Raw genomic sequence first — 15,920 nt, 5'->3', positions numbered from 1 at the left:
TCAGTGTTTTATTTTTCCGATTCCTGATTGCTTTCTGTTTCCCTTTCCGGGTGAGGGGTGACGCTGCTGCGCAGTAGCGATGTACGGGCACGCTGATGAAACGCTGTGACTGTCTGCATTTACGGGCTGAGGCCGTTCACGTCGTTTAATTTTATTAACGATTACATTAAAAACATTGCTGATACACAACGCGTTCAACCGCCGTCGTAATAATCCAGGTCACACAGTCTGCAGCATCACTGAGAGCGAAGGTAACGGAGTTGCTATAGTCTTTGAAGAGTAAATGAATGAATTGGGAGGCTTGTGGCTGGTTGCATTTACTACATGTGATGAGTATCTAGTACTAAAGCAGTTATTAAATTAAATAACGGCAGTGGCAGTTAGACTTCAAAACATATTTGAACGGTGATCATTAACAGTTTAAAACTAATGCCCACAGTACTGGAGTCCTACAACGTTTCAGTCTACACTAACTTTTGAGTTATTTACCGGTAGCCGGTACATGACACATTGAAGACTAGTTATTGCTAAATCTTGTAAGTATAAAGTCTTATACTGACTACACCCAAATACTGTAAACCCAGTCTGTTTACAATACCAGGAAATATTTCAAATTATACGAAATCATTATCGCCTTATAAAGCAATAAAAAGGATGGAGCATATTAGTAATAACCATTAGTTTGGAGTTTCGTTTAGTATTCTACGAAAAGTATTATTCAAAACTATATTCGTTTGTACATCCTGACCAGATAGAAGAAATGAAAAAAAATCCTGTCATTTTTTTGATGTCATGAAGTATCCTAAACGAGCATGTCTTGTTATTGGTTTTAATAATGGACGGAAAGGGGATTCTGTCCAATGCCGAGTGTTCAGCAGTGAAAAGTAATGAGCTCGGGCGACCGTATTCAAATACCGTCTGCTAGGAAGGTTACATGTTGACAGAGTCAAACATTTCACTATACTGTAGCAGTTCTGTTTTAATAAATAATTTTAGAGTATAAAATAGGCTATAACAATTTTGCTTCCCAGAAAGCCATGTAAAAAATGTTTTGAAGCTTGGCTTTCCCTCAGTCTGCTTTTCTAAACTCGCTGAATCAATTATAACATTTTGATCTTGATACAAAAAAAAATAAGATCGACCATATGTATGTATATGTGTGTGTGTGTGTATATATATATATATATATATATATATATATATATATATACTGCTGCATGTACAGTGACGCATATCATCCATTCTATACTAAGGGATATGTCATTTTTCAGCTGTCTTTTATTTTGTTGTTTTAACGATTACACCATGTAGATGCTGCTTACTGTTCTTGTAACTCGGAGCGTTTGTTCCCAGCATGCCGGCACTAAGCTGTAGGTTTTACCAGCACAAGTTCCCGGAGGTGGAGGATGTGGTGATGGTGAACGTGCGCTCCATCGCGGAGATGGGCGCCTACGTCAGCCTGCTGGAGTACAACAACATCGAGGGCATGATCCTGCTGAGCGAGCTGTCCAGGAGGCGCATCCGCTCCATCAACAAGCTCATTCGCATCGGCCGCAACGAGTGCGTGGTGGTCATCCGAGTGGACAAAGAGAAAGGTAGGGGACTGACTGTACACTATTACAATACACGTTTTTTAAGTCATTTTATTCTGCCAGTTGAAAAAGCTTTGCGGAAAGTCTTCAGGCACAATATACATAGTGTTGTGTAGTCCTGGTTACTGTAGATACTTGCTGCGATATTGTGTTTATAAATCGACATCGTGATAAATGCAGAACACCTTGCTTTTATTATTTAGATGAGGGGCTGTGCAGTAGACGGTGTTGCATTACTCAATGATGGAGAGAAATGAGGATTGCTTATCCTACTGTCATTATTTATATGGGTACATATATCTAGCATGCAATAAATAGACATGTTTCTATAGAACCATTTATTATTATTATTATTATTATTATTATTATTATTATTATTATTAATAATAATAATTTCTTAGCAGATGAGCCTTATCCAGGGCGACTTTGTCGTAAACAAAAATACATTTCAAGAATCACAGTACAAGTAATACAATTAAGAGCAAGATAAAAAATACAATGACTTTGGTTCTAGCAAGTACAAGTATGACAAAATATGATTCAATGGAGCTGTGATTACATCACAACTATGATTGTGACCTCCTCCAGTCCTTTGCATGTCAAGCAGCATGAACACAAGTGCAATCTGTGCATACGAATCCACCCCCACTGCAAGAAAGAGAAGGGAGCCACAATACAGCACAGCTAGTAACAGACACAAAATAACACCATCGCAGCAGAAATATTTCCTACTTTAGGGATCACCAAAAATCAGGATTGGGGATTTTATTGATTTATATATATATATATATATATATATATATATATATATATATATATATATATATATATATATATTAAATAAATAAATACATACATGGATGAAGGCTATATTTGCATCCTGAGCCATTCGAAAAAAAGGCATAATACCACAGTAGTGACGTCAAAAAATGATAATTCCTCTAGAGGAAAATATACTTGAACTTTGACCCATTTGACTCCTCGATACATCACTTTCAATTCAAACACAAAATGTCTCGTTTTCAATCACTCGACAACACCCACAGTACAGAAATGTTCATTAATGATCAACAAAATGAATGAGAATATGTTAAAAAAAAAAAAGATGTAAATCTTGTAATTTCGTATCTCGGAGAAACTGGAGAGGAACGGGAAATTAAAACAAGGTAAAGGCAATCATCCAAATAAAGCTGAAGCACTAACGGATAACGACATAGAACGTCTGTACAGCACTGAAACACTACGTTTAAAAAAAAATAACTACTGCCGAACCTCGTCTTTAATATTAGCATCACAAGGGTATCCATGTATTATATAAAAAATGGGCCTCTTCAGTGAGTTACAGGAAAACAATTCCATTGCTGGTTTCTGTGACAGTTTATAAACTCTACCTTTGGGTCTTGAAATTTATGACTTCACAGAAACCCTTTATGGAATTATTTATATATATATATATATATATATAAAATTCAAATTATAGAAAAATGTATAGTACTGTACCTCCAAATACAGTACATTTAACATTCTTCGAATGTGGCAAATGATGGTTTGTGAATAGTTACATACCAAACCAAATTATTTATCACAGTGGCATCCTCTAAATATGAACTATCGTATGCTTTGCCTAAAGCTTTTTAAAACATAATTGTATGTCTTTTCCTTGAGGATATATTTAAAATCAATTTAAATCAATGATTTTTTTTTTTAAATCGCAATTTAAATCATCTTGATTTAAATCGACCAACCCTGTCACAAATCCACCTCTCTCCTTTTCTGATTTCTAATTCTCTTTTGTTCCCCGCTTCCATTATATTCAGCCTTTCTCTTACCTGTACAGTGTATTTCTTTCCCCTTGCCTATGTGACCAGCTGACCCATTCACACCTATGCAAGGCTAATGTCTAATACGGGCAAAATCAGGATACGCCCATCCCATTAACAGATCTGTACACATCTCATGTGGGGGGGTGTGGAGACCCCGTTACCCGGGATATAAGAATGCTAATCAAAATGTATTTCAACACTGAACACATTGAGGAAGATCTCGAGCTGAAATCATTCTCATTTCATTTACAAACTTTCTTTCAGGATTTCTAAATGGAATTGTGATTATACTTGTCCAGCACATTGTTTAGTTCTGGTCCTTCTGTCCGGCGTTCGTATGTTACACATTGTTCCCAAGCCAAAGTCAAAGAACACAGACCTAATGGCATGAAACAGTTCGCTAATTATCCTTTGTCCCCACAGGTTATATTGATTTATCTAAAAGAAGAGTTTCTCCAGAAGAAGCAATCAAGTGTGAAGACAAATTTACAAAATCCAAGACTGTAAGTTTCATCATTTCTTGCAGACACACATTTCTACTTGATCAGATTGGAACCCGAATTGAAAGCTGCACTGTCTCACGTTTCTATTCAATTGTATTAGTAAAAAATAAGTATCCTGTACAACCCCCTGTTTATCTAATACCATGCACAATAACATGCAGTTGTGAATCTGCTGCCTTGTAACGGGGGAGCACTGTATTGGGATAGACTCTGGAGGATGTAGCCCAGGTGTGTGTCTGTAATGCAGATCGCTCCTCTCTGGGCAGGTTTACGTGTGTGTGTGTGTGTTGATATTGAGGTGTAATGCAGATCGCTCCTCTCTGGGCAGGTTTACGTGTGTGTGTTGATATTGAGGTGTAATGCAGGTCGCTCCTCTCTGCAGGTTTACGTGTGTGTTGATATTGAGGTGCAATGCAGATTGCTCCTCTCTGCAGGTTTACGTGTGTGTTGATATTGAGGTGTAATGCAGATCGCTCCTTTCTGCAGGTTTACGTCTGTGTTGATATTGAGGTGCAATGCAGATCGCTCCTCTCTGCAGGTTTACGTGTGCGTGTTGATATTGAGGTGTAATGCAGATCACTCCTTTCTGCAGGTTTACGTCTGTGTTGATATTGAGGTGCAATGCAGATCGCTCCTCTCTGCAGGTTTACGTGTGTGTTGATATTGAGGTGTAATGCAGATCGCTCCTTTCTGCAGGTTTACGTCTGTGTTGATATTGAGGTGCAATGCAGATCGCTCCTCTCTGCAGGTTTACGTGTGCGTGTTGATATTGAGGTGTAATGCAGATCGATCCTCTCTGGTCAGGTTTACGTGTGGTTGACATTGAGGTGTAATGCAGATCGCTCCTTTCTGCAGGTTTACGTCTGTGTTGATATTGAGGTGTAATGCAGATCACTCCTCTCTGGGCAGGTTTACGTGTGTGTGTGTTGATACTGAGGTGTAATGCAGATCGCTCCTCTCTGCAGGTATACGTGTGTGTTGATATTGAGGTGTAATGCAGATCGCTTCTCTCTGGGCAGGTTTACGTGTGTGTTGATATTGAGGTGTAATGCAGATCGCTCCTCTCTGCAGGTTTACGTGTGTGTGTGTGTGTTGATATTGAGGTGTAATGCAGATCGCTCCTCTCTGGGCAGGTTTACGTGTGTGTGTTGATATTGAGGTGTAATGCAGGTCGCTCCTCTCTGCAGGTTTACGTGTGTGTTGATATTGAGGTGTAATGCAGATAGCTCCTCTCTGGGCAGGTTTACATGTGTGTGTGTTGATATTGAGGTGTAATGCAGATCACTCCTCTCTGGGCAGGTTTACGTGTGTGTTGATACTGAGGTGTAATGCAGATCGCTCCTCTCTGGAGGTTTACGTGTGTGTTGATATTGAGGTGTAATGCAGATCGCTCCTCTCTGCAGGTTTACGTGTGTGTTGATATTGAGGTGTAATGCAGATCGCTCCTCTCTGCAGGTTTACGTGTGTGTGTGTGTTGATATTGAGGTGTAATGCAGATCGCTCCTCTCTGGGCAGGTTTACGTGTGTGTGTTGATATTGAGGTGTAATGCAGGTCGCTCCTCTCTGCAGGTTTACGTGTGTGTTGATATTGAGGTGCAATGCAGATTGCTCCTCTCTGCAGGTTTACGTGTGTGTTGATATTGAGGTGTAATGCAGATCGCTCCTCTCTGCAGGTTTACGTGTGTGTTGATATTGAGGTGTAATGCAGATAGCTCCTCTCTGGGCAGGTTTACGTGTGTGTGTTGATATTAAGGTGTAATGCAGATCGCTCCTCTCTGGGCAGGTTTACGTGTGTGTTGATACTGAGGTGTAATGCAGATAGCTCCTCTCTGCAGGTTTACGTGTGTGTTGATATTGAGGTGTAATGCAGATCGCTCCTCTCTGGGCAGGTTTACGTGTGTGTGTTGATATTGAGTTGTAATGCAGATCGCTCCTCTCTGCAGGTTTACGTGTGTGTTGATATTGAGGTGTAATGCAGATCGCTCCTCTCTGCAGGTTTACGTGTGTGTTGATATTGAGGTGTAATGCAGATCGCTTCTCTCTGGGCAGGTTTACGTGTGTGTTGATACTGAGGTGTAATGCAGATCGCTCCTCTCTGCAGGTTTACGTGTGTGTTGATATTGAGGTGTAATGCAGATCGCTCCTCTCTGCAGGTTTACGTGTGTGTTGATATTGAGGTGTAATGCAGATCGCTCCTCTCTGCAGGTTTACGTGTGTGTGTGTGTGTGTTGATATTGAGGTGTAATGCAGATCGCTCCTCTCTGGGCAGGTTTACGTGTGTGTGTTGATATTGAGGTGTAATGCAGGTCGCTCCTCTCTGCAGGTTTACGTGTGTGTTGATATTGAGGTGCAATGCAGATTGCTCCTCTCTGCAGGTTTACGTGTGTGTTGATATTGAGGTGTAATGCAGATCGCTCCTCTCTGGGCAGGTTTACGTGTGTGTTGATATTGAGGTGTAATGCAGATAGCTCCTCTCTGGGCAGGTTTACATGTGTGTGTGTTGATATTGAGGTGTAATGCAGATCGCTCCTCTCTGGGCAGGTTTACGTGTGTGTTGATATTGAGGTGTAATGCAGATAGCTCCTCTCTGGGCAGGTTTACATGTGTGTGTGTTGATATTGAGGTGTAATGCAGATCGCTCCTCTCTGGGCAGGTTTACGTGTGTGTTGATACTGAGGTGTAATGCAGATAGCTCCTCTCTGCAGGTTTACGTGTGTGTTGATATTGAGGTGTAATGCAGATCGCTCCTCTCTGGGCAGGTTTACGTGTGTGTGTTGATATTGAGTTGTAATGCAGATCGCTCCTCTCTGGGCAGGTTTACGTGTGTGTTGATATTGAGGTGTAATGCAGATCGCTCCTCTCTGGGCAGGTTTACGTGTGTGTTGATATTGTGGTGTAATGCAGATAGCTACTCTCTGGGCAGGTTTACATGTGTGTGTGTTGATATTGAGGTGTAATGCAGATCGCTCCTCTCTGCAGGTTTACGTGTGTGTTGATATTGAGGTGTAATGCAGATCGCTCCTCTCTGGGCAGGTTTACGTGTGTGTTGATATTGAGGTGTAATGCAGATAGCTCCTCTCTGCAGGTTTACGTGTGTTGATATTGAGGTGTAATGCAGATCGCTCCTCTCTGGGCAGGTTTACGTGTGTGTGTTGATATTGAGGTGTAATGCAGATAGCTCCTCTCTGGGCAGGTTTACGTGTGTGTTGATACTGAGGTGTAATGCAGATCACTCCTCTCTGGTCAGGTTTACGTGTGGTTGACATTGAGGTGTAATGCAGATCGCTCCTTTCTGCAGGTTTACGTCTGTGTTGATATTGAGGTGTAATGCAGATCGCTCCTCTCTGCAGGTATACGTGTGTGTTGATATTGAGGTGTAATGCAGATCGCTTCTCTCTGGGCAGGTTTACGTGTGTGTTGATATTGAGGTGTAATGCAGATCGCTCCTCTCTGCAGGTTTACGTGTGTGTTGATATTGAGGTGTAATGCAGATCGCTTCTCTCTGGGCAGGTTTACGTGTGTGTTGATATTGAGGTGTAATGCAGATCGCTCCTCTCTGCAGGTTTACAGCATCCTACGCCACGTTGCGGAGGTTCTGGAGTACACGAAGGACGAGCAGCTGGAGAGCCTGTTCCAGAGGACAGCCTGGGTCTTTGATGAGAAGTACAAGAGGCCAGGATACGGTGCCTACGATGCCTTCAAGCAGGCCGTCTCGTAAGTGCAGAGAGGCAGGCTGCTCTCGTGTTTCCTGTGAGCAGCGGCACCTTCAGAATCCGAATGCACTGCCAGGAGGGATAACCAAACCTTTACAGTCTACCTCTGTACACACTAAGCATGTGTGCAACTTCACATACCCTGCTTCTCTTAAACCAGGGATGGAAATAAGACTCCCGTTGCACAGCAGTTTGAGCCATTCCTGGTTTTACTAAAAGTTTAATAAAACACACCTGAGCTTGTTACCTACACATTATGGCTAATCAAGCTCATATTAACATCTGAAATGGGTGATACTGGTATGCAATAGGAGTCTTAAGTCTGAAAACAGTGGGAATGGGGTTCTCCTGTTCATTTAAAGTCTGATCTCAGTAAGTGGGTTGCAGCGGAGTGGCTACATTCAAATCGTGCATTTTGAATAGGGTAGGAAAACAGGTATGCTGCCCCCACTGGTGTAGAAAGACGAGGTAGTCTTTCATTGCAACCATTTAAATAGCTGATAAAATACCTGTGTATACTACAATTGACCACATGGTGGCACCATATCTTTTTATTTTATGGTTCCCCTTTTGTATTCTGAGCACCGCGTGATAGTGATGGTTAGTCATATACTTGTCTTCTCTTCTCCTTGTTTCATAGAAAAAACACCTATATGATAAAATACTGTAGTATTGAAGTTGCCCTAGCTGCAAAGCGATATCACAGTATTCTTGCTCTTGCTAAAATTTATGAGCAAACAGCATTGTATTTCCATTGAAATTCCTTGTGAAATCTTTACATTCATTAACATTTATGCTGTGTTTTTCTATTCAATCCAGTTTGAAATTAGTGTTTTTTATTTTGTATTTTTCTGTAGAGACCCAGCCATTCTGGATTGCCTTGACTTGACCGAGGAAGAAAAGAATGTACTAATTGATAACATCAACAGGCGGCTCACTCCCCAGGCAGTCAAAATCAGAGCAGGTACCAGTAACGAGCACGCAGCTTCACCCACAGCTAGCTTTGCATAGGAATGACAGATGAATACCTGCTTTCACACACCCCTGGACTGCCAAATGTTACTTCAGGTTAGGTTGTGCTAATCTGGTCTCTTGCTGATGGTGCAAAAGGACATCCTTTGTATCGCTCAGCTATTCTGGGGAAATGTAAATATTACCACACACTCCAGTGCAATTTTAACCAACAAAGTTTCCAGACTAATTCAGTCCCTTTACATTGATCTCTTCATTTCAGTAATATAGCTAAACAAGGAGAGTTCTGAAACCCAGGACTGGGTGCAGCAGGACTAGTTCGAGTTTAAAACCGTGTCATTTCAAATGTATGCTTTAACATTCAGAAGAATGAATGACTTGAAAACCCTTAAATGTACACCACTAAGACATGTATGTAATCGGATTTATGACATTGCACAAGTAAGCTTCTCATGTCATTTCACATCTATTACTACACATTGCTTCACTTGCCTAAACGTTTTGAAAGCTGTCAATAACCTGTTAGGCTATCCCATTGCAGCTGCTTCTCTCTGCTAAAAAAACAAAAACAAAATTTGTCGCTGAGAGTTTCCTCCAAAACCGTGATCAAAATACAGTTCACACTAAATTTAAAATACACTGACTGTAGTGCATTTAGTAGAGCTATAAGTAAGACAATAAAATCAGAATACAGTTGTCTGACGTTTTAAATAAAAATGATGCTTCACTGACAGTGAAGATAATAGCCCTAAATACAAGGTACATTGCTAACCCTGTGCGCCTTTACCTAACTACCTAATCACTCGTTGCAGTGATTTTTCCTTTTTTTCATAATGTCTGGCAAGTTGTATTCAGTTTATGTCAGAGCTGCTAGAATCCACATGCGCATGAAGCTGGTTTTGTTTTTCCCGGTTATGTGGGAGCCATGAGGAATGTCCTTGTGTGTTTAAAAAGAAGGAGCAAGACCGGGGTGCAACGTGTGGTGTCTGATATTCAGAACGAGACTGCAGGAGAGTCAGTAAAGGGGTTAAAAGGTTAATAGTCGGACGTGTTTCTAATGCATACTGTATGAGGAATTCATCTTCTTTGTTTTAAATTTGTGTACTAATAATGTAAAAATATATGATGGGAAGGTTTCTAGGAGTTTCTCCTGTGCTGTACATATTAAGAATGCTTAAACATTACATGCATGAAACACAAACTTCTTGGTACGAATTGGAGCCTACTGTTTAATTCAGCACACAATTCATGTGTCGGATATCCTATTTGAATCTATAGAGCTTTTGAAAAATCTGCAAAGTTCAAACTGCTTCTTCCATTGCTGTAGGTCAGATTAACTCCCAATGGTCCAACTCTGTGTCCTACTAGAAAGTGGCGATACCAAGAAACAGCAGTTAAACTTTAAATCGGCACATCCTGGAAAAATACAAAAGCTAACAAAGAACCAAAAGACCTTCAGCACAACAAAAGGGAAGGGAGCGGGGCGGTGAGGATGAGAAAATGAATCCCGTTGCTTTGGTTCCTATTCCATCACCCCGTTTTAATTCAGCGCTGTAGTTTTACCTGGCTTGGACTTATTTCTCTCATTGTTTTCTCAGATATTGAGGTTGCCTGCTATGGATATGAAGGAATTGATGCAGTTAAAGAGGCTTTGAGAGCCGGGCTGAGCTGCTCCACAGAGGCCATGCCTATTAAGGTAAGATTGCAGAGCTTTTCATAAACACCAGCCCACCTGGGGATTCCCGCTACTGTGTCTGGATCATTGTCAGGAGGCGTAATTGAGAGTCTCAGAATAGGTAGATAAAGGAGTGCTCTGTCTCGGGCTGTCTATCTGCCCGTCTGTCGTTCCTAGTGAACCGCTAGACCAAATCCCCAAACAAGGAGAGAGAGAGAGAATCGCTGTTTATACAGTAGAATGGCTTTCATTTTATAATCACAGAAATGGCAGGCAGTGTTTGTTACTGCTATACTTCACATGAATGCTAGAAAGTTTTTGAAAGGCTTTAAGTTCAGTAATGTTTCGTCCATGGATTTGTGTGTTTGGTGAATCCCTGAGGATTCAGTGTTTCTGCCTGTCCTGTCCCAGATCAACCTGATCGCTCCCCCCCGGTACGTCATGACCACCATGACTCTGGAGAGGACCGAGGGCTTGTCCGTCCTCAACCAGGCCATGTCTGCCATCAAGGAGAAGATCGAGGAGAAGAGGGGCGTCTTCAACATCCAGATGGAGGTGAGGGCTCTCAGTGATTTCTAACGTACATTGTTATACACATTCCTCTTTTTTGTCCGTATGTCCTTACTGTGATGGTTTCCTTTGGTGATTTGGGTACATCAGTGGTGATCAGCCTTCCAGTGAAATACAATCCCTAGTTTATAGTTCCCACAGTAAGAAAAGTAACAGGTTATAACTTGGTTTCCCAGTAGTAGTAGTAATAACTCCCTCCATACATACGGGTAACTTGGCACAGGGCTGGTACTGGGTGCCTCCTGTGTCTGTGTAAGAGGTGAGGTCAGGTTACTCTCCAGCTCTCTGGTGCTTTAAGGGCAGGAAATCCTCACTATGTATTATCAAGGGCACTGACAAAGGATAAACCAGCACCAGTAGCTGTGTTGTGTTTGTTTAAAGTAAGACCTGGAGTGACGCTGTGTCTCTGTTGCTCTCTCAGGCCAAGGTGGTGACGGACACTGACGAGACGGAGCTGGCCCGGCAGCTGGAGCGGCTGGAGAGGGAGAACGCGGAGGTCGACGGGGACGATGATGCAGAAGAGATGGAGGCTAAAGCTGAGGATTAAACCCCTTCAAACAAGGAGACCCCAACCAGACCGACACACAACACGGACTGAACCCAGTATTGAATTCATCCCAAAGTACTTCAGCTGAGAGTATTCGAAATACCAATGCGTAAAAAACAAAAATAAACTGTTTAATAACCTAGGATTTTATTGCCGTGACACTGGCGGCAGTGCGCTTCCTTATTCAGACCCTTTCTAAAGAAGTTCTTCTTATTCTGCTGTTGATGTTGAATTATCAGGGGAGGGAGAGGCTGGGGATTACATTTCAGTCTGTCAGGATTCAGTGCTTCAATATACATGAAGTGCTTTGCAGAGAGATGTTATTGCAGCAGAGTTGTCTTCTGATTGAATACCTATTAAACCAATAAAGCTCTGGTACATTTCATTAAAATTAGTTGACTGAGTGTGGAATTGTCGAATAACCAGCAAACAGGCATCTATGAGTTTGTTTTTGGAAAGGTGGCATTTTAACATTTGTATTTTTTGTACTTTGGTATCCTGTACAACAGATAATTAATTTATTATTATTATTATTACTACTAATAATAGTAATTTATTTTTATCATAATCTGCAATACTCAAATCTGTATTTAAGAGAACAGGTGGCTCCCATATGTACATTTTATCAAACAAACATTTTTGCATACACAGCAATTCATTTTAAAAGCTTAACTAAATGGCCTGCAATTGCTTATAATCTGGAGCGTTTAATAGTTCTGGATGAAATATGGAGCTGGATGCATAATAAAGTGTATGTATGTCACATTTTTACATGGATTCAGAGAACTGTCTCTCCCATTGTGAAAACGTTGTAACAACGTTCTTTGCTATTGACACCATGTGAATCTGGGGCTGTGCATCTGTCCGCCTGCATGTTGCACTTCTAATGTATATACTGTGGATGTAGGTCATGGCCATTTATTTTTTCATAGCATTAATATTTACAGCTGTGCCAGAGGATATACAGTATGTGGTACAGACTACTGTCATTTATTGCCATGTATTTGCAGAGATTGACTCTTTATTTTCCTGTGTATTGAATCCTATGTAGGCCCACTTGTGCAACATTGCTACTTAATATTCCTACTTTGCATACATTTTTAATGCAAGTTCAAATAATGTCTCTTAATGTGTCACATCTCATAAATAAAACATTTATCACATCTCATAAACAACATACTGAGGACTGGAGCTGAAGATGACACATAAATAATGAATACAAAGTGGGGAAAAAAATACCTTACAAGGTGCAAAATTGTTAAAGTGGGCCAACATAGGATTTGATACGCAGGGAGGGGATACGAATATGGGAATAGACAGGATAAATTCTGAGAATATACCCTGTGGTACTCTGGTACCTCCATAGGAAATATTGTAGGTAAAATTCCCATCTTCTAGACCCGTCCTTTTCTCTGAGTTAGTCTGAGCTGTGGTTACTGCAGATCAATCTGAGATGGGCATACAGTTATCAAGAAGGCAGCTGCGCTTGTATCTCAGAGACTATCAGCAGTACCTGCAGGTCTTTGTTCTGCAATGTGAGTCATTCTCACCCCTGGCTGATTTGTGTGACTTGCTGAGTGAAGCATCGACCAGGTGTGCAGATTCAGTACAGCCATTCTGTTTGATGATTCAAGGCCAGTCTATTTTTTGACAGTAACACCAGTCTGCATTACTGGGCTATGACGCCAGGTAAAGCCCCAGCACTGAGGGAGTTTCAGTCTACAAGACTAGTGTCTGGCACAGTATACACAACAATTTGTATTAAAGTAATTCACAACCGTGAACAATATTAATAAAAATAGAGCCCTCACCCTATACACGAGTGCTGGCACTGCCATGGGATCACAGGGAAATGGCTTGTATAGAAGTTAGTGCTGGTACTGCCATGGGATCAGAATGAAATGCTTGTATGTCAGGTTATAGAAAGAATTCTGCCTCCCTAGAAAGGGTTTGTACACTGCCACTGTTTCATATGACTGTTTGCGGCAGTAAATTGTTCCCCCAAAAAAACATTTATTCAGACCTCCATGAACAGTAGCTTCCATTCTGCAGTCCTACATGAATTCCCCTGAACTGGTTCACATTTAAATGACTGCCTGCTTGCACAGGCAGCCAACTGAGGGAAGTTTCTCCTTTTAAAACATGCTTACCGTGAAGTTTATTCTGCATTATTACAATTGCTTCATGTGCCATGAGAGAGGTTGAGTATTTCATTTATAATCTTCTACACAACGAATGCTGAAGAAAACCTACTTGGTGCACAGTGATGTAGTGGCATGCAGGTTTCAAAGGACCAGGCAGTCAGGATTGCTGATTGAGTGCACAGGCTACATTATTGAAGAATGAAGGAATTCCTTTTAAACTGAACATCATATATAATGAACTCAGGAAAGACTGAGTTTATCTTCTATATCTTTGTTGTTTCTACAGCAGTCTGCACATTTATTAGAACACCCTGTTTCTTCTGTTGTTTTGATTTGTTGTGCATGAAATCAAACCACTGGAACTAAAAATCTTGGGGAAACTGTCAAAACAGGCAAATGAATGATTGTCTAATTTAATTGATGACTTTAATAGGACACACATGTACTTCATTTAAAATAGCAGGAGGAAAGGAACAAAGTAACCACAAATGGTAAAATGCATGAGACTTTTTAGAAGTTGTTAAGATGTTTAATTAAAGCAGACAGTGATCTAACACTTTCACACAACTGCTTATGGGTTCTACATCACTGATTACTGACCGAAAATTGAAATTCTCACCACCAGGTAGGTAGGTATATAAAGGCTGTAAGTGACCCATCTTGAGGTGTCTAATACATTTGTACACTGCTGTATGAGGTGCTAGTAAGCCCTTACATGTCCTGTGGTGCCTCTTTAAAGAAACTTGACTCCTCTTGGTTAATGAAGCACTTTTTTGTAAACACAGCCCTCCTTCTAAACAGTGGTTACAGGTCCAAAATACCCTTGCGTTCATCACTGCCAGAATCTTCCGCCCGTACAGGCTTGAACCTGCGTCTGCAGCCTCAAAGGGATTACAATGCAGCTGGTGCACTTTCTTCATACGAGTGCTAACACGTCAGATTATGCACACCTTCCCTCCACATCATAGATGGAAACAGAAGTACCACCAAAAAAGTATCTTTGTCTTGAATGTGTGTTTAAAGGCCACTGTGTAGACTGACCTGGAATTCTGTAGCTGCCCTCGTGTACCAGTCTAGACTCGAGCAGCTTCACTCATTCTATTCTGTTGAGTGATTGAGCACATACATGAATCATGATGAGTCACTCACAGGTTTACTGTGTTTACACTTCAGTAGCAAACGCTTATGCAATAGCTTATGATATAATATACAAATTTGGATTTAATTTCCATATATGAAAATTAAAATGATAGTGGAGAATACAAAAGTACTGTATAAAAACACTAGTTTTATATAATGTAGTTCAGTATGTACTGCAGTAGGCCATACTATACTATACTGTATTATAGTTAATGTTATATTTAATGTACTATAGTATTTTAAATGGATATCTACATTTTCACTGCTTATTTGAATACAGTTTGTGGAGAAAAAATAATCTCCAAAAGGCCTACACATATTTCACAGGACTGAAGTTTCATTTGTTGTTTAGTGAAATTGTCCAAGTTGAAAACCAGTGCAGGATCCGTAGACATTCGCTTTTTTTGCACATTCTCTGCACTGTAACACTTATAACAATAATTTAGCTACAATGTATTGAAGCATTATTATTTAAACTAACTACCGCTACGTGCCAAACCGTGCGTCATTTCCCCCGAGGCCGGACACCTCGCTTGCAAGATGAGGATACAGCCACGCGGCTGTTTACCTAGCAACCGATTCAAACACGTTCGAGAGGAAAAGGTGCGCCTGTCCAAAATAACGCATTTCTACAGTCAACCCCTGATTCAAAGAGAAAGCACAGTGACAATAAAATGAGTTGACTTTATTAGGAGTCACCACAGCCTGGGGGGAAAAAAAGCATAATAAGTTTTAAACACTGAGGAAAAACGTAGCTTTTGAGCCGTCACCGTGTGTAGCTTGCTTAACTTCAGATAATACTCTCCTCCTCTTCTTCTTCTTCTTCTTCTTCTTCTTCTTCTTCTTCTTCTTCTTCTTCTTCTTCTTCTTCCTCCTCCTCCTGTTATGCTGCATTTCTTTCTCAGTAGATATGCAAATAATTTGATATCCAAGGATGTTTAAGCATTAACCTGGTAAATATCGTGTACGTGGTTGCCAGGTACTTTTGCTTAAAAATGTTTAAAACTGGTAATATCGAGTCAATAAAAATATTAGACTTTAAGTGATTAACAGCGTTCCTGAAACAGAATGATAACAATAATTAGAATACAATACGGCCATTGAAGATTATATTGTTGCGCCTCCAGCGCACTGCATATGTACACTTTGTCATCGCCGCTAGCCAGGTGTAGACTGGGAGGGGCAGACCAGTGACGTCACCGGCTAGGTGCGTTCTGGACCTTTAAATCCCAGCTCGCGCC

General features: G+C 40.9%; 1 protein-coding gene across 1 annotated transcript; it reads left to right on the top strand.

Moving 5' to 3' along the window:
* Window positions 1–70: 70 nt before the first annotated feature.
* LOC117422066 (eukaryotic translation initiation factor 2 subunit 1) lies at window positions 71–11,789 on the top strand. Its single transcript, XM_034036704.3, has 8 exons — window positions 71–251; window positions 1,354–1,595; window positions 3,839–3,918; window positions 7,481–7,632; window positions 8,489–8,595; window positions 10,202–10,299; window positions 10,690–10,833; window positions 11,270–11,789. Exons 2-8 carry the CDS (start codon window positions 1,355–1,357, stop codon window positions 11,393–11,395), a joined length of 948 nt encoding a protein of 315 aa, XP_033892595.1. The 5' UTR covers window positions 71–251; window position 1,354; the 3' UTR covers window positions 11,396–11,789.
* The last annotated feature ends 4,131 nt before the right edge of the window (window positions 11,790–15,920 follow it).

This window comes from Acipenser ruthenus, chromosome 15 (genome assembly GCF_902713425.1).
Source record: "Acipenser ruthenus chromosome 15, fAciRut3.2 maternal haplotype, whole genome shotgun sequence".
In the NCBI taxonomy this organism is placed as follows: Eukaryota; Metazoa; Chordata; class Actinopteri; order Acipenseriformes; family Acipenseridae; genus Acipenser; species Acipenser ruthenus.
This window is presented reverse-complemented; position numbering and strand designations above follow the sequence as displayed.

Excerpts from the sequence above, each read along its gene's own strand:
- LOC117422066 (XM_034036704.3), top strand. The coding sequence starts at position 1,355 with ATGCCGGCACTAAGCTGTAGGTTTTACCAGCACAAGTTCCCGGAGGTG. Across the intron at positions 1,596-3,838 it reads CCGAGTGGACAAAGAGAAAG|GTTATATTGATTTATCTAAA; the intron begins GTAGGGGACTGA and ends TTGTCCCCACAG. Across the intron at positions 7,633-8,488 it reads GCCTTCAAGCAGGCCGTCTC|AGACCCAGCCATTCTGGATT; the intron begins GTAAGTGCAGAG and ends ATTTTTCTGTAG.